The 19,986-nt window shown below is 45.7% G+C and overlaps 1 protein-coding gene across 2 annotated transcripts; it reads left to right on the forward strand.

The window, feature by feature from the left end:
• The first annotated feature begins 64 nt into the window (after nt 1-64).
• On the forward strand, nt 65-19,882 carry PRKAG1 (protein kinase AMP-activated non-catalytic subunit gamma 1). Of its 2 annotated transcripts, none has more exons than XM_079966852.1 (12): nt 65-195; nt 6,813-6,861; nt 9,056-9,165; nt 9,402-9,483; nt 9,593-9,651; nt 10,257-10,302; nt 11,099-11,153; nt 13,392-13,518; nt 13,691-13,856; nt 15,428-15,465; nt 16,543-16,689; nt 18,451-19,882. In XM_079966852.1, exons 1-12 carry the CDS (start codon nt 187-189, stop codon nt 18,553-18,555), a joined length of 993 nt encoding a protein of 330 aa, XP_079822978.1. In that variant the 5' UTR covers nt 65-186; the 3' UTR covers nt 18,556-19,882. The 2 variants fall into 2 exon arrangements, with proteins under 2 accessions (XP_079822978.1, XP_079822979.1); XM_079966853.1 differs by having other exon boundaries at nt 9,059-9,165.
• Nucleotides 19,883-19,986: the final 104 nt, after the last annotated feature.

Below are 19,986 nucleotides of genomic sequence, written 5' to 3' on the forward strand. Positions count from 1 at the left end.
CTTATTTTTACGTCCGGACGTGGAGCGGCGCCCTTTTCTTTTTGTTCCTTCCGCTTCCGTTCACGTGACGCCGCGTTCTGGCGGAAGTGAGGGCAGTGATGCGTCAAGGCGGACGCCCAGGTTTATGCTTGGGCGGTAACTGGAGCGGGAGCCGCCACCCCTTCTCCGGGGGCAGCGGCGGGGATCATGGAGGCGGTAAGTGGCAGCGGGGCTCGGGAGTTTCCGTCTCGTGCTCCCTCCCTCCCTCCCTCCTTCCTCTCGGCTACTCGGAGGGAGGTTTCCTGCTGCTCCTCCCTTTCCCCCCCCTTAATAGAGAGCTCTGGGGGCCGCCCGGCAGGGACTTCATTGGGTGGGGGGTCTTTAAGCGAGTGGCGGAGGCTACAGAATCATGGTTGAGTTGGAAGGGAGACTTCGAGGGTCGTCTAATGCAGCCCCTTTTGCCCAGCGCGGAACTCGAACCCAGGACCCTGAGATCTAAGAGTCTCGCGCTCTACCGACTGAGCTATCACATCAGGGCTAGATGGTGTGTGTTGTGCCAGTGTCTGTAGCTGTATGTCTCCGTCTACTTTATTTCGTAAAATTTATGCGTTTCTTGATTGTGAAAAAACCAAACCAAGCCTCAAAGCAGTTCACAAAAAGATAAAACCGTGAAATCGAGAAAGGTTCGTGACCCTCCTAAAACAAGCAGAAGTTAAAAGACTAGAACAGATTAGAATCACTTCAACTTCCGAAGCATCTGGGTCGGCTTGTCTAAACAGGAGAGGTTTCAGCAGGTGCGGGATCTTTCCAGAGTACAGTGGAGGCGCCTGCTTGAGCTCTCAATAGGCTGGGAGTTCCATAGCTGCCATATTACGAAATGGTCTAGTTCTTACAAGTGCAGAATGGGTATTACGTGGCACCTGTAGCAGTACCATACTGTATAGGCTGATCAAAATGGTCGAGTGAGCACATGTATATATTATATATAATAATAATAATAAATAATAAATTTTATTTATATCCCGCCCTCCCCAGCCGAAGCCGGGCTGAGGGCGGCTAACAACAATAAAACAGTACAAAAGTACAACACAAACAACACTCTAAAATCATTAATTATAAAATTAATTAAATTCAAGCCACTGGCCACCATTGGGCCAGAGCTCCGCGAAGATTGCCGAGGGAGGGAGTCAGGCTGTGCCCTGGCCAAAGTCCTGGCGGAACAGCTCTGTCTTGCAGGCCCTGCAGAAAGATGTCAAGTCCCGCAGGGCCCTAGTCTCTTGTGACAGAGCGTTCCACCAGATCGGAGCCACAGCCAAAAAAGCCCTGGCTCTAGTTGAGACCAGCCTAACTTCTCTGTGGCCTGGGACCTTCAAGATGTTTTTATTTGAAGACCGTAAGTTCCTCTGTGGGGCATACCAGGAGAGGCGGTCCTGTAGGTACGAGGGTCCTAGGCCGTATAGGGCTTTAAAGGTTAAAACCAGCACCTTAAACCTGATCCTGTACTCCACCGGGAGCCAGTGCAGCTGGTATAGCACCGGGTGAATGTGATCTCGCAGCGAAGACCCCGTAAGGAGTCTCGCTGCAGCATTCTGCACCCGCTGGAGTTTCTGGGTCAGTCTCAAGGGCAGCCCCACGTAGAGCGAGTTACAATAATCCAGTCTGGAGGTGACCGTCGCGTGGATCACAGTGGCTAGGTCAGGGCGAGAGAGATATATGTGTATGTGGATAGATAGATAGATAGATAGATAGTGTGTGTGTGTGTGTGTAATTGCTGCTTTTATGTAGCACTTTTAGAGTGTGCAGAGTGCTCCATGTGAATTATCTTAGGGACCTGCACCTGCATGATGACACTAAAGATAAGTTGGTTGTTATCCCCATATTGTAAATGGTTGGGCTGAGGTGGAGTGACAGTAACTTGTTCCTGTCAATGCAAATGTTACTGCAGCCTGCTTGTAACTATTCATGCTTAAGACAGAACTATAGGGGTGTAAAAGAATGTCTGGGGTGTTGGTGGGGGCACATAAAGATGCTAGCAGCTATTTCTGTGACTAATTTGAAAAGCTTTAAGATGCAATTAACTCAAGTACATTTGCTGATCTGGATCTCTGTTGCATATCTTCTCCTTAAGGATACAATGAAAAAACCCCACTTATTTTAACTGGGTATAGGATTGCAAGTTAACTTAGCCACCTCCTTCCCTCTTTGGGAATGAAAAGGAGGCAGAGCCAGTGCTGCTTCCCATCCACTGTGACTGCAAAGAAGCCATTTGCCTTGGCAGCAACTGCTGTCAGTAAAAGTAACTTCTCTGCAAATACAGCCTTAACCTCTGAGAACTGTGTGCACTGATGGGATGCACAGCAGCAGTGTCTTCTGATTCCTCCTGGACGGAACGTGGGGCAGGCAAACGTCACAGTCCTTTGCAGAATTAGATTAACTCCATGAGATTTACTTCTGAGTAAACATGGGTATGTGGTGCGATGTGGCCTAGCATGTTGCAGCATCATGAAATATCTGCTCTGCCTTTGTACTTATCCTTCTTTCAAGATAATGTGTGTTCTATTCACAGTGATGCTTCAGTGCAACAAGCATAATGCAATATGCCATTAACATTCTCTTATAAAAATAGTTATGAGGCATTATTATGCCAGAAGCATCTTTTTTAATCCACCTCAATTTTTCATTTTAATATTTCTTTTCATTAAATGAAAAACATGGAATTCCGTATCATGTAAGAACTAAGGGAATGGAGAAAGAAAATACAATTTAGTTAAAAGTAAAAATTAAACATAAAAATGAGAGTGGCTCAAGTTTGGGTTGCATTCAGAATCCCAGGAAGAAGAATACTTATTGGTATTGGTATTGTTTTGCTTTGTGAGTATCAGTCTGTTGTCCTTGGAGGTCTTGTGATATTCTCACTTGAAGCGAATTCTTTAAGTCGTGGTGTATCTCACTGGAGGCATTTGATCTAACCTGATAATTTGCCAAAGCTTTGCGCCCCTGGAAGGAATTTGAAATGTTGCCTCTGCCCTGTTCAGATGGCTTATTTTTTTTTCAAAAATCCTGGCTGCCGGGTGCCTCTTTCCTGTATTGTGGAGGCTGTGGGAGAAACAATGACATGGTAGAAATTGTTATTGGTGTGCTCAGGCGTGGCCAGGAATAGGAAGCCATAAAGCCTGCTTAGCTTGTTTTCTGGTGAGTATTAGACACCAACGGTAGAAATAGTGGCCAGAAGCCTTTACTGTAACAGCAAATGTTCAAGTTCTCTGAAAAGTCTACAGTTTTCAGAGTCCATGAGGAGGGCAATTTCTCCAGCTGCCTTTAAATCCAATTATCTATGCTCATGAGAGCCTGTCTCCTCTCTAATTCTGTTGCTGTTTGCTACATGTGAGCAGAGGCTTGTTGCCACTGAGCCTGTGACCTTCCCTAGTCTAATCCCAATTCTTATTTATATCCCCCAATGGTGCCTCCTGCATGACGCACAAACTGGTGTGGAACTACAGCAGGAGTGACAGCCCACCAGTTCCGGACACTGGCAAGCAAAGAGAGCTAGCACACATGGGTGATGATGGCTCAATAGATTTGCAGGCTACGTATATATGGGGAAGTGCTGGGTTGCAGCGGAACAGTTTCCTTTTAAATGCAGATATTTATCTGTATTGCTCACGCTTTGTGAGATCGCCTGCCTGTAGTGTTTGAAGCCAGAGTGTGTGTTGAAGCTAAATGTTGGGTTTATGTACACATAGACACTCATACAGAGACTGTAGTTAAATAATCCCTGCACATATGTGCCGGAGTTGGGAGTATGTGCAAGTATATAGAGGCTTCTGTAGTGCGAATTATCTTTTTAAATGAGATATGAAACAAAAAAGAGTAATAATCCTTTTTAAAATTATAAAGGTGATGGCAACTGACATTCAAGGAATTATAGTTACCCGGAGCATGAACTTGGTGGTAGTAGTAGTAATAATAATACATAATAATAATAATAATAATAATAATAATGCCCTGCCTATTTGACTGGGTTGCCCCAGCCACTTTAATCAGCTTCCAACAAAATATAATAATATAAAAACACAGTGAAACATTCAAATATTAAAAACTTCATTACAGTGGTACCTCGGGTTACATACGCTTCAGGTTACATACGCTTCAGGTTACAGACTCTGCTAACCCAGAAATAGTACCTCGGGTTAAGAACTTTGCTCCAGGATGAGAACAGAAATTGTGCAGCGGCAGTGGGAGGCCCCATTAGCTAAAGTGGTACCTTAGGTTAAGAACAGTTTCAGGTTAAGAACGGACCTCTGGAACGAATTAAGTACTTAACCCGAGGTACCACTGTATAATGGGCTGCCTTCAGATGTCTACAAAAAAACATATAGTTGTTCAGCTCTTTGACCTCTGCTGGAGGGCATTCTCCAGGACAGGCCCTCTCTCTGCCTGGTTCCCTGTAGCTTCAGGTCTCGCAGTGAGGGAACCACCACTAGGCCCACGGAGCAAGGCCCACCTCAGTGTCTGGGCTGGACAATGGAAGTGAAGAGGCTCCTTCAGGTCTACGGGGCCAAGGCAGTTTAGGGCTTTAAAGGTCAGCACCAACAATTTGAATTCATAGAATCTTGAGAGTTGAAAGAGACCCAAGGGACATCTAGTCCAACCATGATTACTATATCTCTCCTTTTTGAATGTTTGGTAATCTGCTCTAGTAAGGCATCATCCAAGTATTGAGTCTGGCTTGGTGGTCTATAGACCAGTGTTTCCCAACCTTGGGCCTCCAGCTGTTTTTGGACTACAATTCCCATCATCCCTGACCACCGGTCTTGCTAGCTAGGGATGATGGGAGTTGTAGTCGAAAAACAGCTGGAGGCCCAAGGTTGGGAAACACTGGTCTCTGGTACTCACCCACAGTAAGGTAACTGTTGTTTCTTTCTCCTACAATTTTTACTCATATACTCTCAATCTGCTTTCCATGCTCCACGTCCTGGATTTGTACACATCCTTTACATATAATTCTACTTCTCCTACTTCCCTATTTGGTCTATTCCTTTTGAACAGGTTATATCCCTCAATTCCTACATTCTAGTCTCATCGCACCAGGTTTCAGTAATGTCTACCAGGTCGTATTTGCCATCCTGTATTAAAAGCTCAATTAATCTTACTTGTTTCCCATACCCTGTGCATTTGTGTAGAGACAGACAACTGAAACCGTAAGCCATTCCTCCAGCTACTTCCTTCCTGTAGTATCTTGCCCTTTAGTAGGTTTCTGGAGCAGCTTCAATTATGCAAAATCGAAAGAGAAACTTACCCTGTGGAAACCTTCTCTTTCTTGATAATATTTTCCCCCACATCCTTACAAGAGAGGCTATGTGCAGATGTTTTCACATGCCATGATGATGATGATTTATTGAATTTATATACTGCCCTATACCCGGAGGTCTCTTGATTAATGTTTAATCAGAGGCCATGTAGAATTGTTCTGGAGTTCCTATGTCTGTACTGAAGGCTACAGGCTGATCACCCACATCCTGCAGAATGTACCGTATGTTAAGAAAACTGTCATGAAGTTTGAATGCTGCTGTGAAAGTTATGTTTCTTGAGAACTTGTGTGTGTCCAACAATCTGGATTTTCTTTGATTTACTTGTAGTCCTTAAGACTGAAAACATGGAAGAATTTTGCACACTTCACATTTCTGAAATAATTTTGTTCAGCGCAAATTCATCTCGGAACACCTTCTTGTCACCTGCAGCAAGATGTTTGCTGGTTTTGGTTTCAACCAGTGCAATCTGCTTGGGAAGCCTGCTTTTCTGGTTATCTTCGGCTTACATTTTCTCCTGTAAACACCGTTTTGTGTGTGAGAGGTAGACAAACGTCTTTCTGTAGGCAGACTCCTGGTTGGACTGCAGCAAGAATCTTGGCCCAGAGTTCAGCTTTAAATTGTACTGTACAGGTTTTGTTGCTCAGGTGAGGTGTGGCCACACTTCCCTTTGCTGTGGAGACCTTTCCTATTTTAATATGACCAGGCTGGGGTTTGTCATGCCTTGGAAACTATGCTGACCATTGTGGGAACATAATGAAGTTTTCGTGGGAGAGGGGACAGGAGTCACCGAGGGCACAGTTCCACCCTTCCAGCTGCTGGGAAGGAGCCCGCAGAAGTGCAATTGTCAGCATTTCCTCGTGCTGTGCTCACATTCCCTGACTTTAAGGAGGTGGGTCTCCTGAACTGGAGGTCTTAATTGGCCAGCAGTCTTGTTCTGGGTCAGCTGTGGGATGCATAGTTGCATCCTGGATATAAAAAATGAGAATGTCCTCCCCCTTCACGCACACAAGCACTCTCTGAAGGATGTCTTCCTGATGTGCCACCACATGCTTTGTACACTTGTATGTGTGCATGGGCTGTATCTGTATATATATATAAGTTTTCTTCCTTGCATCATCCTAACCATCCTGTGAAGTAACTAGGCTGAGTAATAGCGACAAGGTGAGCTTCATGGCTGAAGAGGAATATGAACCCGTTCAAATCCCGGTAGCCTGGATCCCAAGACCCTTGTTTCTTTCCTGAACTGTTCATAGAATAGTTGCAGTCAAGCCTCTCTCTTGCATGTGTCTGTCTTGTGTGTGTGTGTGTGTGTGTGTGTGTGTGTGTGTGTGTGTCAGTCAGTCAGTCAATCAATCAATCTTCTCTTAGCTCAGATTTGGGGGAGCTGTGGCTCTCTAGGTGACATTCAGCTACACCTCCCATAATTCCTGACCATTGTGCATGTTGGCAGCTGCAGGATGCTGGAGGAGTTGTAGCTGATCACCCCTGATCTCCTATTTCTCTGTGTTTTATTCTTTGCAGGCCACTGTTCCTGAGAGTGGACTGGAGAAAAGCTTGCCCTCATCAGAAGGTGAGTGTCACACCTCGGAGGATGCTCTGGGGGGCTGAGCAGAGGATGGTCTATGTCTGTGATGACATTATGAAGATATGGTGCTTGAAGTGGAGAGCACTGTTCACCTTTCAGTCAGCAAGACCCTCCTGGATGATGGGATGCTGACAGGCTCTCACAGGTTTTCCTAAGGGATTCTGGCTTACTTTGACCATGGCTCCACCAATATTTGCTTGGCTTACAAACCAGTCTCCATTTTTCCTTGCCATCACCTCTCTCCTCCCCACCCACAAGTCTTCTGGCATCCTTAAAGGTCTTGGGGGGGGGGAGTCAGGGATTTCCCTCATTCATGTTTGGGTGGGGTGGGGGAAGAAAATAAGAAACAGCAGGAAAAGACTTCACTCCCAAGTCTTAGGTGCTCCTTTGTGCCTTCAGGGATAGCTCAGTTGGTATGAGAGCATGAGACTCTTAATCTCAGGCTTGTGAGTTAGGCAAAAGCTTCCTGCATTGGAGGGGGTTGGACTTGATTCTCTTTGTGCGCCCTCCAACTCTATGATTGCAAGGCCTGGAGAAGGGGAGTTGTATCTCACTTGTACAGAGGCTTGACTATGAAAAGGAATGAAGGGAAAGACTCACTGCAATTTTCTTTCTCAAACCACCATGTACATGAGTCCCAGGCCCAGTGAAAGGGTGGATAAGGTTGTTGAGCATTTGGCTTGGAATCACTTGTTGCTGGTAAGATAGTGATTTGTGGACACTTTCCCTTGGCCATAGGCTGACTCATTGTCATGTGTTTTTGCACTCTGAGACTTACTGAAGTTTGACATTTTTTCTATATGCCTTCCTACACCCCTCAAGCTTACTCCTCAATCCCCAGAGTGGGTCACTCTAGACCAGGCAGGGGGAACCTGCGGCTCTGGGACTCCAGCTCTCATCAGCCTTTGCTAGCATGGCTAATGGTCAGGAATGATGGGAGCTGTGGTCCAGCCCTTCTGCTCTAGGCCACTGAGCCTTGCATTGCCACCTCACCAAATGTCGAGGGTTTCTTCATCACCGTCTTTCTCTCCAGAACAGGCCAAAATATCACTTTCCCACCCAAAGTAGCCGTCTGAGCAATTCAGAGGAGAAGTAAAGGATGCAATTCCTGCCTTTCCAGAAATGGCCACTACCCCTTTTTAGGCTCATAGCTTCTCATCTCTTTAAGAAGCTTTCCTTCCCAGGGTAGGCCTTCAGGTAGTCTCCCAGCCTCCTGCTCGGTGGTAGTGTGGCCTCAGCATCCTGAGAAACTCTAGCTCCAGTTTTTGAAAGCAAATGATATTGTATGGCTGTGGAAATAACCTGGGAAACTCAGGAGAAAGGCCTGAACCAGGATGGGTTGGAAGGATCCATGGGTGCTCTGACTAATTCCTTAGTGGGTAGAAACAGCAGAATGGAAGGTGTAAAAGGCTATACAAAGAAATGCAGATTTGCTTGATTTCCATGAGTGTTTTAATGCATGGCGGATTTAGTCCTGAGAATAATGCCATTACTGTTCTACTGTAAGCTCCTTGAGGTAGGGCTCTCTCTCCCTCCCCACAACAAGCTTATATTATTTCGTAAAGCAATGAGGTTATAAAGGTAAAGGTACCCCTGCCTGTACGGGCCAGTCGTGTCCGACTCTAGGGTTGTGCGCCCATCTCACTTAAGAGGCCGGGGGCCAGCGCTGTCCGGAGACACTTCCGGGTCACGTGGCCAGTGTGACGAAGCTGCTCTGGCGAGCCTGCACCAGCGCAGCACACGGAAACGCCGTTTACCTTCCCGCTATAAAGTGGTACCTATTTATCTACTTGCACTTAAGGGTGCTTTCGAACTGCTAGGTGGGCAGGAGCTGGGACCAAACAACGGGAGCTCACCCCGCCGCGGGGATTCGAACCGCCGACCATGCGATCGGCAAGTCCTAGGCGCTGAGGTTTTACCCACAGCGCCACCCGCGTCCCATAATGAGGCTATACAAAGAATAAATAATAATGAGACGTAAAAGAGCTTGATGTTCCCCATTCTAACCCTTGGATGAATGGGAACTCCTGCTCTGCAGACCTCCACTCTTCCTCCATGTGCCTCTGCACCATAGAAAACTCCAAATCTCATGCTCCTTCTTTGCCTTCTGTTCCCTTTTGAGAGGTGAAGAGCGTTTTGGCAGTCTGCACTCATAGGCCCCTTGTTCTTGTTTCCGCAGCAGATGAGGATTCCGGCAGCGGCATCTACACATGTTTCATGAAATCGCATCGCTGCTACGACCTCATTCCAACGAGCTCCAAGCTTGTGGTCTTCGACACTTCTCTGCAGGTGGGTAGCACCATGTTCTTCCAGAGGGCAGAGGAAGAGGAGCCTCTAGCAGGCTTCCAAGATTCCTAGCTAAAGCCTCATTCCTTCTTAACAGTTGGCCACAAAGTGGGGACACCCACAGACAAGAGCAGGGTTTCTGCATAAGTGGGACAGAGTCTTTGAGCTGGCTTCCAATAACGGAATCGAGTGGTTGAATTGGCCCTGCTGTGTGACTGTACTTTTTGTTTGACTTTCAGGTCAAGAAAGCCTTCTTTGCGCTGGTGACTAATGGTGTGAGAGCCGCCCCACTCTGGGACAGCAAAACACAAAGCTTTGTAGGTAAGTGTATCTCCTCTGAAGCACACAAGGCAGATATCTTTTGTCTTCCTGCCCACCCCCAGTTGACTGCTTAAGCTGAACTCTTTCCTCCCTTTTCTCTGCCATATAGGAATGCTCACAATCACGGATTTCATCAACATCCTGCATCGCTATTACAAATCAGCCATGGTAAGTACATTTTGGGCAATATCATCCCCTTCTACGTTAAAAAAAGCCAATATATACTGAGATGATTTTGTCCGGAAAGTGGTCTTTAATACAGAAATGTCAGCTGACATTGAGTCTTGACTATTTTGAGTTTCCCAAGAACAAGTTTCTAGCCCCTAGGATTTCTGAAAGTTTTCCTCTGCAATGAGTGAGTGGAAACATACAGATTAGAGAGGGTGAGTTTGGGGCTGGACTTCAGTTTTGGCCTCAGGAGGGTTTTTCTATTCTGTTCAATAATTTCTATGCTCCAGTCAGTTCCAGGATGGTTGGCAGTACAAAACAGAGCGTAACAAATCTAAAAATAATACATTCAGTAAACAGAGAAGAAAAAAGACACAGCAGCAATAAGCATTGTGGACACTGATGTTACTCTCTGGAGTCCAGAGCTCTAGTCAACTGGGTGCTGCCTCTGATATTGGTGGGGGAACCACTTCTTCCATAGCTGGAATATTAAATTCCACCCCGAGTTCCCAAAGCAAGCTGGAGCTCCCAATACTTGCAGAGGTGGCACAAAGGCCTGTGGCTTCCGTTGCACTGATGATCTGCTCTGTTTCTGGTGTCTGCAGGTGCAGATCTATGAGCTGGAGGAGCACAAGATTGAAACATGGCGAGGTGAGGAGAAGGAGGGTGAGGATGTGGGGCAAATACAATACGGAGCACTTCTGGAGGGGAAGAATTAGAACCAGAAGAATGTGTGTCGAGTGTGTCCAGCCTTGGTGGAGAAGGAGTTGCTATGCATTTGGCAAAGCGCTTTTCTTCCTCCATGGTTTCCAATTCATGCCCTCCTTCCCCTGGCCAGCAGGAGGAGCTGTAGGTTTCTCTTGCTCCCCATGCATAGAACATAGCTGTCAAGTGTCCCTTATTTGAAGGGACAGTCCCTTATTCCAGCGCCATGTCCTGCTGCTGTCCCTTATTGATGGATGTCCCTTAAATGATGTCCCTTAAATTTCAAAGGAAGCAGCTCCTCTCCCTCCCTAGGGTTATCCAGTCTTTAACCCAACATAGGCAGGCAGCCTCGTAATATAATTTTAGGTTCGGAACTGAAGTTGAGGCTGCATAGGCCTTGTATGTGATTCAGATTCTATTCAGTTGAACCTCTGGTTACAAAGTTGGTTGGACAGTGTTCTCGAAGCTACCAGAATGAGTTTGACCAGACTGCAGGAGGACAGGAAGACTGGAGTGCCTGGAACAGGTGAGGCTGCAGGTCCCTTATTTTGGCTGCTGGTCCCTTATTTTCAAGGCTGCTGGTCCCTTATTTTCAAATCTGTAAGTTGACAGCTATGGCATAGAATCATAGAATTGTAGAGGTGGAAGGGACCCTGAGGATAACGCAGTATCTGTGTTTCCTCTGCTGCCTCCCAACACTTTGGTTCCATTGCATAACTGAGACTTTCTCTCCCACATACAGAAGTCTACCTGCAGGACTCCTTCAAGCCCCTGGTCTGCATTTCACCTAGTGCCAGGTAAGAAGCTCTGTCAATATGTGGTTGGGGGTTAAACTGTGTCTGCATTAAAAAAAAAAAAGTCTTGCCAAGTTCTTGCTTTCTACCATCGCCCCATCTGGCAGCCTCCTCATTTTGCCCTGCCAAAGCCGCCACTGGTCAGTGGATTCCTCAGTCATCTCTTGCCCCTGGACTGTAGTGATTCTGCCTCTTGTGCCTTGGTGGTCCTCTGCACAAACGCATTCTGATCTCCTTTCTTCTCCAGTACCTCCTGAGTTGCTCAGGCCACAAGTCCTGTGATGAAAGTACCCACAGAAAAGCAGGTGACTGGTGCCAAGCTAAATGCATAAAGAGAGGGCTCTCCCATTGGTGGAAGGACATCCCCTTGTGCAATGCAACTTCCCCTTCCCCTCTTCTCCCCACATAATTTGTGTGTGCATGCATGGGGTCATAGAAGGAGCAGAAATTGCACTGGTTAGGGGGAAGCCCTTGTGCAAACCAGGCGACTTCATTGGATACAACCCCATACACTTTGGGCCATACACATGTGGGTACTGTATGCATCCACATGCAATATTGGCACCCTGAGAACCTCAGCTTCTCTTTTATGAACCAAGTTTCTAGCTCTCTTGGTTATGAGGAGAAATTTAGAAACAAGGGGACAGTTTTTAGGGAAGGCTAGACAATAGTGGGATTCTACATAGTTCTTCCCTAGAAAGCTTTCTGCCCTGCACCTTAAGTCCATTCCTTGCCACAAAATTATTTGCAAGCTGAAAAGAAATGGTCCCTTAAGAGACAAGGATAAATTACAGAATACACAGACACTTCATTTAAATGCTTTTGAGTGGATATCACTGATCTACAGTCTTCATTAGAGTTCCTCTCACCATAGTCCTGTAAAAAGGAGGTGACTATTATTGCTGCATTACAGATGAGGAACTGATGCTGAAAGATGGTGAACTTGCTTTATGGCATAGATGGGCAACTAGTGGCCTGCAGGCTGAGCAATTTTTATTTGAACCCTGGTGGTCCCACCAAATTTCAATTGAGGTGTGGTAAACTATTTACTCATAGCGATACGTTTTCCAGTTGTACAAGAGAGAAGGAGGGACTGCACTTCAGTGTAACACCTCTCTCTTTGATTTTTGTCTGTAATGTCACAGCTGTGCTTGATTCCATGTGTTGCTGCATGAAAGTAAGCCCTTTCTGCAGGGGTGGGGGACCTTGAGTACTCCCGGTGTTGTTGGACTACAACTCCCATAATTCCTGACCGTTGGCTGTGCCGGCTTGGGCTGAGGGGAGTTGGGCAGCCAGAGCCACAGTTTCCACACCCCTGCTGTAGTTCCACCAAGTTTCTTTAGAAACCTGGCAACCTGTATGGATTTTTGTGTGTGTGACAAAGTACACTTTTGCCCTCCTCCCTCCCTGGCTGCTGTCTGGAAACTAGAGCAGCCCCAGAGAATAGAGAAATAGGCTATTCCTGTTCTAAGCCCCCCATGAGGTCTATGAGATAATGATATTAACTCATTATTATGTCCCTGTGACTACTTGGATTCCCATCTGGCCATCTTTCCCAGTCAAGAGGAAGGAATTGTGAGATGGATTCCCCCCAATATGCAACTGATTTTTTTAAAAATATGTTTTTTATTAAAGATTTCTTAGTTTACAAAAATATGTGCATTGTCTCTTTTTCAAGTTGTGTTTTCTACAGATGTTTCATTTGTTGTGAGACATTAGTGTTACATACAGTATATGCAACTGATTTTCATCATCTGTTTGTGAGTGACTTTCCCACAAAATGGTGCCCAAAATGGATTACAAGATACCAAATGAACAGTTGTGAGTACAGTAATTGTCATTCCACAGTGGTTCACCACAGTTCACTTACATGTCTCAGATGGTGGTGCTATTCTTTAAGTATTTAGTATTTATTATGTCTGTTAGTCACTTATATACAAAAGTCTCAAAGTGACTTAGCAAGAGAAATAGTAGCTACACCTCTCACTTGTGGCAGCCTTCCTTCCCAGCTCTCACCGGTGTTTTCCTTCTCCCTCCGTCCTCTCCTTGGGATAGGTTGGACCATCAATTAAATAGAGCAAAACCCAAAAGTCATTGCCTCTCCTCCAAGAATCCCAGATGCACCTCCTCTTTCTCTCTCTCCCCCTCTCCCTGAGCTTTTGACACATCCCTTGTCAGGCTCCTGAGTGTCCTTGTTGCTTCTCATCTGTGATATGCTTCCCCCAAACTTGTGACTTCCAGCCTGTATGATGCAGTCACCTCCTTGATCCGGAACAAGATCCACCGCCTGCCTGTCATCGACCCTGACTCTGGGAACACGCTGTACATCCTGACCCACAAGCGCATTCTCAAGTTCCTCAAGCTGTTTGTGAGTGACCCCTGGCGCAGGCCAGCTCGAATATTTACGGCTGGCGTTGCTGCATTCCTCCCCCGTCCCTCTGCCCCGGAGCTGTTTGGCATAGCTGTGAGGTGCCATCTTGTTCCTTTTTGTCCACAGAGTTCCAGGTTGCTATAAGAAACTGTATCTTCTTATCCTGCAGATTGCAGAGTTTCCCAAGCCAGAATTCATGTCCAAAAGCATCGAGGAGCTGAAGATTGGCACCTACGAAAATATTGCCATGGTCCATACCAACACCCCTGTTTATGTGGCGCTGGGCATCTTTGTACAACAGCGGGTTTCTGCGTTGCCTGTGGTGGATGAGTCAGGTGAGGTGCATCTCTGCAGGGAGTGGAGCTCAGTCAATGTAGACAGTTAGGGTTCAAGCATTTCTCGTCTATCAGTGGGTTATATTTTAAATCAGTCTCTTGGAAACAGCAGTGTGAACGAGAAGCTGCACTGTGTTAAAAATAAGAACTGGATAAGTTAAAGCCTTTTCACTTGAACAACTTTTCCAACAACAGAATTACAAAGTGATCTAAAATACCTTGGAAAGATTCCCCGGTCAAATGTCTGGGTAGATACAGGTAGGTAGTCATGTTGGTCTGCCGTAGTTGAAACAAAATAAAAAAATTCCTTCCAGTAGCATCCTAGAGACCAACTAAGTTTGTTATTGTTATGAGCTTTCGTGTGCATGCACACTTCTTCAGATACCTGGGTAGATAGATATCACAAGATCTAAATAATCCATCTAAATACAATCATTAAAAGTTGATACTTGAAGTTAAAAGTGAATTGAATTGCTGGTCACAGTGGGATACACCTTGGCTAAAGAAAACCATGGTTCTAAATATGATAATCATACCAAAAGTTATATTCATACTATTGAATTTACCAATAAGAGTTCTTCCTGAAATTCTTGATAACTAGCAAAAGAGCTTTAAGGATTTTATTTGGCAAATGAAAACAGTAGCCATAAAAACTCAGAGGAATAAAAATGGAGAGATAGCCGTTCCACCTATTACAATATATTATGAAGAGGCTATATTTGCTCACCTGAGAATGTGGTTCTATCCTGACAAGTTATTGGTCTTAGAACAGATTAATATTTTAGCAAGTTTAAAAAATATCTTATGGTGTGGTACACAATTTAATAAAGAAAGGATTAGCTCAAACCCATGTATATCAACTATGCAGAATAACTGGTGTACACTATAAGCAGAGGGAAGATACATTTTATAATAATTAAATAAATACCTTTTTATAATATAATTATAATTATTGTAATGTTATAGTAGTATAGTATAATTATTATTATAATTAAATACCTTTTATAATAATTAAATTAAGGAAGAAAATTTGTTTGGAAACCTGTATTTTTGGAAATTGTATGGATTTATGGAGCTTAGGAAATTATTTTAGGAAGATTCTGTACTGGTGTTTTATAAAACTATATGTGTGGTTTCTCTTGGCTGTTTATTTAGTTTAGTTTATTTTTAAAAAACGATTATAGAGCTTTACGTGCTCATTTTTGTTTGTTGAAAGGTCAGGGTTTGCACCCATGAAATAATAACTGTTCATGTTCAGGATCTGGCTACTATGTGTGGGTCAGAAAGAATTTCTTCCTCTGCCAAGTTCTAATTGGCTAGTGACCTAAGAGTGTTTTTCCCCTGTGTGGGTTGCTATTCTTCTCGGAACCACCTCCAGCCATTGATCCTGTAAGCAGCATTTTCTAACACACCTGCTTTTTGCTTGTAATGCATTGCACTCCAAATTGTGGGGGGTAGTGCAGCCAATACAGTCATTGCAGCAGAGAGATATGAACAACATATGATATCAGGGGAGGGAAGCGAATAAAATATTGAGATCACCTCACAAAACTCCTATCTCTGTCTTTCAGGCCGGGTTGTAGACATTTACTCCAAGTTTGATGTCATTGTAAGTATCTCCCCAGTCTTTGATGAATGCAGCTGAGATAGCTCAATTGGTAGAGCATGAGACTCTTAATCTCAGGGTCGTGGGTTTGAGCTCCGCGGTGGGCAAAAAGATCCCTGCATTGCAGGGGTTGGGCTAGATGACCCGTGGGTCCATTTCAACTCTGCAATTCTATGTTTCTATGTATGGGAGTACATTTTGCTTTGCTTGCAGGCCCTTTCTCTCCCCAAATATTTTTCATGGGGCTCTATTTGGGTGTTAGGCATACCTGCAAAACTGGTGTGGTTTTAAGCTCTGGATGTTAAAGGGGTCAGGAAGCCTCCGTTTTCCACAGCAGAGAAAATGTTGGTGATGTGGACTAGTAGCCAATAGGATTTGGTTGGTGGCGCTTTCCTCAGAGCTCAGTTGACTGGAGTCAGGAAGTAATGTTTCCTTGGCTCATGCTGGCTTAGACCACATAAACATCACACATTTAAGTGACTATGGGATCACTTTAAGCAGTTATAGCCTCTCCCAAAGAATTCTGGGAGCTATAATTCATTAAGGGTGTTGGGAGTTGCTAGGAGGCAAACTGCAGCTCCCAGAATTATTTGGGGGAAACTGACCAGTTTAAGTGGCATTGCAGTACTTTAAATGTAGGGTGTGAATGTGGCCTTTGTGACCTTGGAGTCCCACCTCTTCATTACCCCTTTCCTCCATGGAACATGACTTGGCTCACTCCCTTAAATCGCCTGTGGGAATTTACTTTTGTTGACATTCTTCAATGCAGCTGCTGGCTGCTGATACAACAGGGTCTAACTTGTGTTGGCACCACAGAGCACTGATGAAAGAATGATCCTGTATTGTTGCAAGGAATGCGCCTCTGGTCTTTCTGTCTTGTCTTCTGTAAATGTGCTGCAAGCAGCCCCAGCATGGAAGCACACCATGCAGATTCAAATTTCACAGAGTGGGGAGAAACATTCTCACACATTCTTGCAGCCCGGGGTGCACATGGACGTAGGGGGAACAGACTTTGGGAGTTGCATGAAGGTCAAGTATGCCACCAGATCTCCTCACCTTGTCTGTCTTCTCTGTGACTAGAACCTGGCAGCAGAGAAAACGTACAACAACCTGGATGTGACGGTGACCAAGGCATTGCAGCATCGCTCACAGTACTTTGAGGGTGTGCTCAAGTGTTACATGCATGAGACTCTGGAGACAATAATCAACCGGTTGGTGGAGGCCGAGGTAATCCCTGTTGGTAACTCCCTATCTGGAGTTAAAATGCTCAGCAAAGTTGAACTTAATAGAGGCAACTCCCTATTTTACGCTGGGATTAGGTTCCGAGGCACCACGTGTTTAAGTGAAATCACGTATATTGGGAACACAGTTGAAAAAACCTGCAAACATTACAGTTGCTGCCTCCTTGCTCAGACTCCAACTCTCCACAGGCCTCAAAGGGCTCCTGGGGTTGCACTTGCAAAGGCTCATGGGTGCTGTTTTCTGCCATTTCCACACTCTTTTAGGGCTGCTTTTGCCCCTTTTCATGTAGCTTCTGAGTTTGCAGTGATACGCGTTTGCATGTGCATTGAATGTGCATAAATGGGGAGTTGCCTGTATTGAATCCCGATTGGAGGAGCACACTTTACCCTGGATATGATCACACCGAGACAGCCTTGAGTTTACGAAAATAAGAAAGCAACGTTTATTACAGGGAATATATGTTGGATAGGAAAGATACTGGTTCTTCCTAGCTACGGTGGAGATTCCTTGAGCCATGCTTGCTCTTACATCTTCACAGGAGAGACACAAAAGGTGTCTCTTCTCCCAAGTTGAGGACAACGGAGGAGGAGGTATGAATTGAGTATCAAGTCTAGCACCTGATGGAAGGTCAGCACAGGTTAGGTCAGCAAGGACAACAGTCTAGGAAAGTTGGAGGTTCCTCTCTCTGCCGCCTCATTCCCATACAGACACATCAACCTCCAGTGCAAGCTGAGTTGTAGCACAATACTTCCAACAAGCCCTTCCTCTCCAACTGCTCCTTGGCCACTCTGTTTCAATAAGGCAGCTGTGGGGAACTTCTGGGCCTCCATATGTTGCTGGACTACAACTCCCATCATCCCTGGCTGTGAGCCCAGCTTTCTAGGGCTGATGGGAGTTGTAGGGGCTAAAGATTCCCCACTCCTGCAGTCGTGGAACTTCATTGGTAATACAGAATAACTCAGGGTACCCATGTGCCAGATTTTGTATGGGTTGATTTCCCCACTTCCAGGAAAAGGTAATGATGAAATTGAAATGGTTATTTTGGTTTCTTTGTGGAAGTAGTTAAATGAAGGTGCTTCTACAACAGCTGAAATTTGGTGCGCACATAATCTGACAACTGAATACGGGGAAAAGTTGGCCAATGGGACTTTTTTTATGGGAGAGTCTTGCCTGAAACCTGGGGTGTGAGGACGAGTTCAGAACAGCATTTGTCAGCTAGTGAAGTCCACACTTTATACAGCCTTATTCGGATTCACAAGGAACCAAAGGTGCTGTTTAACCACGAACTGTTATGTAAAAGGTTGCTTATCACTGAAGGATGGGATTCTCATTTCCATGGAGAAACTTGGAAGGCTTTGAATAGCATGAGAGAGTATTTGCAAGGGAAGAGAACGAGTACCAGAACACCAAATTTCTTTTTCATATAGACTTGGGGACAAATAGATACAAATTTTGTACTTATGTATTAATTTACCCCATTCACACCTCACTTTTCCCTGCAAGGAACTCAGGTCAGTATACAGTTTTTCTCCTCTGTATTTTGCCCCCACAACAGCCCTGTGAGGTAGGTTAGATGACTGGCCCAGTGTCACTTGGTGAAGTTCATCTCTGCATGAGGATTTGGACCCCGCTCCCAGTCCCAACGCTCTGTGATCACTAAACTACCCTGGCTCTCTAAATCACTACCACCCCTATATCTTGGCTGTGTCAAGCAAGTCCTCACAGGCCTTTTCTGCTAACCCACAGGTTCATCGGCTGGTTGTGGTGGATGAAAGCAATGTGGTGAAGGGGATCGTGTCCCTCTCGGATATTCTGCAGGCCCTGGTCCTGCCTGGTGGTCAGAAGCCCTGACTGCAGGAGGGCTGAGCCCCGCACCGTGAACCTGAAGCGTGGAGCAGCTATCCCTTCTGCATCGCCCTTCTGGCCAACCAGCTGAAGCTATGCGGCCAGCCCAGTCATCAACCAACCCTCTGTGGGGCTGCTTCCCATGGTATTTTCCACCTCACCTCACCAGGCTGTGTGTCTCCTCCTTCCCTGTTTTGGTTTCAAAGGAGCCCCGAGGCTTGCTTGTTCCCTTGAGCTAGGTGTATCGAGGGGGCCCCTCCGGCTGCAGGCTCAGGTGGGCTATACTTGCCACGCTTGGAGGGGAAGAAAAGGGAAACAGGCTTCCTGGGACGACTGCAAAGGAGATACATAGGGAAGGGGTCACCTCAAAAGCCCAAACACACACAGACACTCGGGAGGCGGACCTCTGCAGGCGCCTGGCGGGCAGCATAAGTCATGGCAACTCTTGAGTGGGCGAACTGTGTGTTTGCATAACCCCTGTATCTCTGCATGCCATACGGGCGCAGAAGGGAATTGTAGATGAGAAGTTTCCATCCTAGTGCCACTTTGTCACTTCCACCAAGCAATACTCTTTTCCTCCTAGTCTCTGCACAGGTTGAGGGGGGTTTATCTGTTTCAGAGTTGCCATCCCCTGCCCTCCCTCCAGCAGCAGAACCAAGCCCCATTCCATAAGTTCCTGAATGGTGCAAACGAGATCTTCGCAGGAGCTGGAAACCACTTTCCAGGTCCTTGTGATGAGCCTGCGGTGGCCGTTGGCTGTCCAGAGTGCCTGAATTCCTGCTGATCTGTTTTGGGACAGCCTCAGTAGCTCCTGCTCACCTTGGTCTTGAATATATTGCCTATCAGTCCTGCCTATCAACTTAGCAATGATAGGCCTCTGTATCTGTGCTCTGGCAGAGAGAAATGTGGTTGTCCATAGGCATATTCAAGCTCTCCTTTTGAGGCAGAAACGTGAGTGCTTTTGAGAATCGGCACCTAATTCTTCCTTACCAAACCAGAGGCAGTTGCCTAGTCCCTCCACTGCACAAGAGTATTTTTCTTGCCATAAAACTCACCTCTTTGTACATTCCTACAACTGCTCCCCATGTAAATTGTACAACATGTATTTTTGTAAAGCCACAGTTCTGACGCTCCGTCCACACTCTTCCTGTTTTCTTTGGCTGGGAGGGCGGCAGCGCTCGTTCTCCGTGCTCTGCCTCAACTTGGAACTTTTAAAAATGATTTCAGGTCCATGCAGGGGATCCTTCCGGGGCCCTTCCCTTTGTGTGATGTCAACTACTATTTGTTTTATTGAGATTCTGTACTTAATAAAAAATTGAGGTATCCTATTTCAGTTTGTGTTGTCTTAAGAGCAAATGAACCATCGCAAACAACAAATATTTTCCCACAAGGGATGAAAACTCTTTCCTGATTCAGGTGACTCCAGTTCTAGGGTTG

This window comes from Podarcis cretensis (assembly GCF_951804945.1).
Source record: "Podarcis cretensis genome assembly, chromosome: 2".
In the NCBI taxonomy this organism is placed as follows: Eukaryota; Metazoa; Chordata; class Lepidosauria; order Squamata; family Lacertidae; genus Podarcis; species Podarcis cretensis.

Coding starts and splice junctions, on each gene's coding strand:
- PRKAG1 (XM_079966852.1), top strand. Junction 13,519..13,690: donor TCAAGTTCCTCAAGCTGTTT/GTGAGTGACCCC, acceptor CTTATCCTGCAG/ATTGCAGAGTTTCCCAAGCC. Junction 15,466..16,542: donor ACTCCAAGTTTGATGTCATT/GTAAGTATCTCC, acceptor CTCTGTGACTAG/AACCTGGCAGCAGAGAAAAC.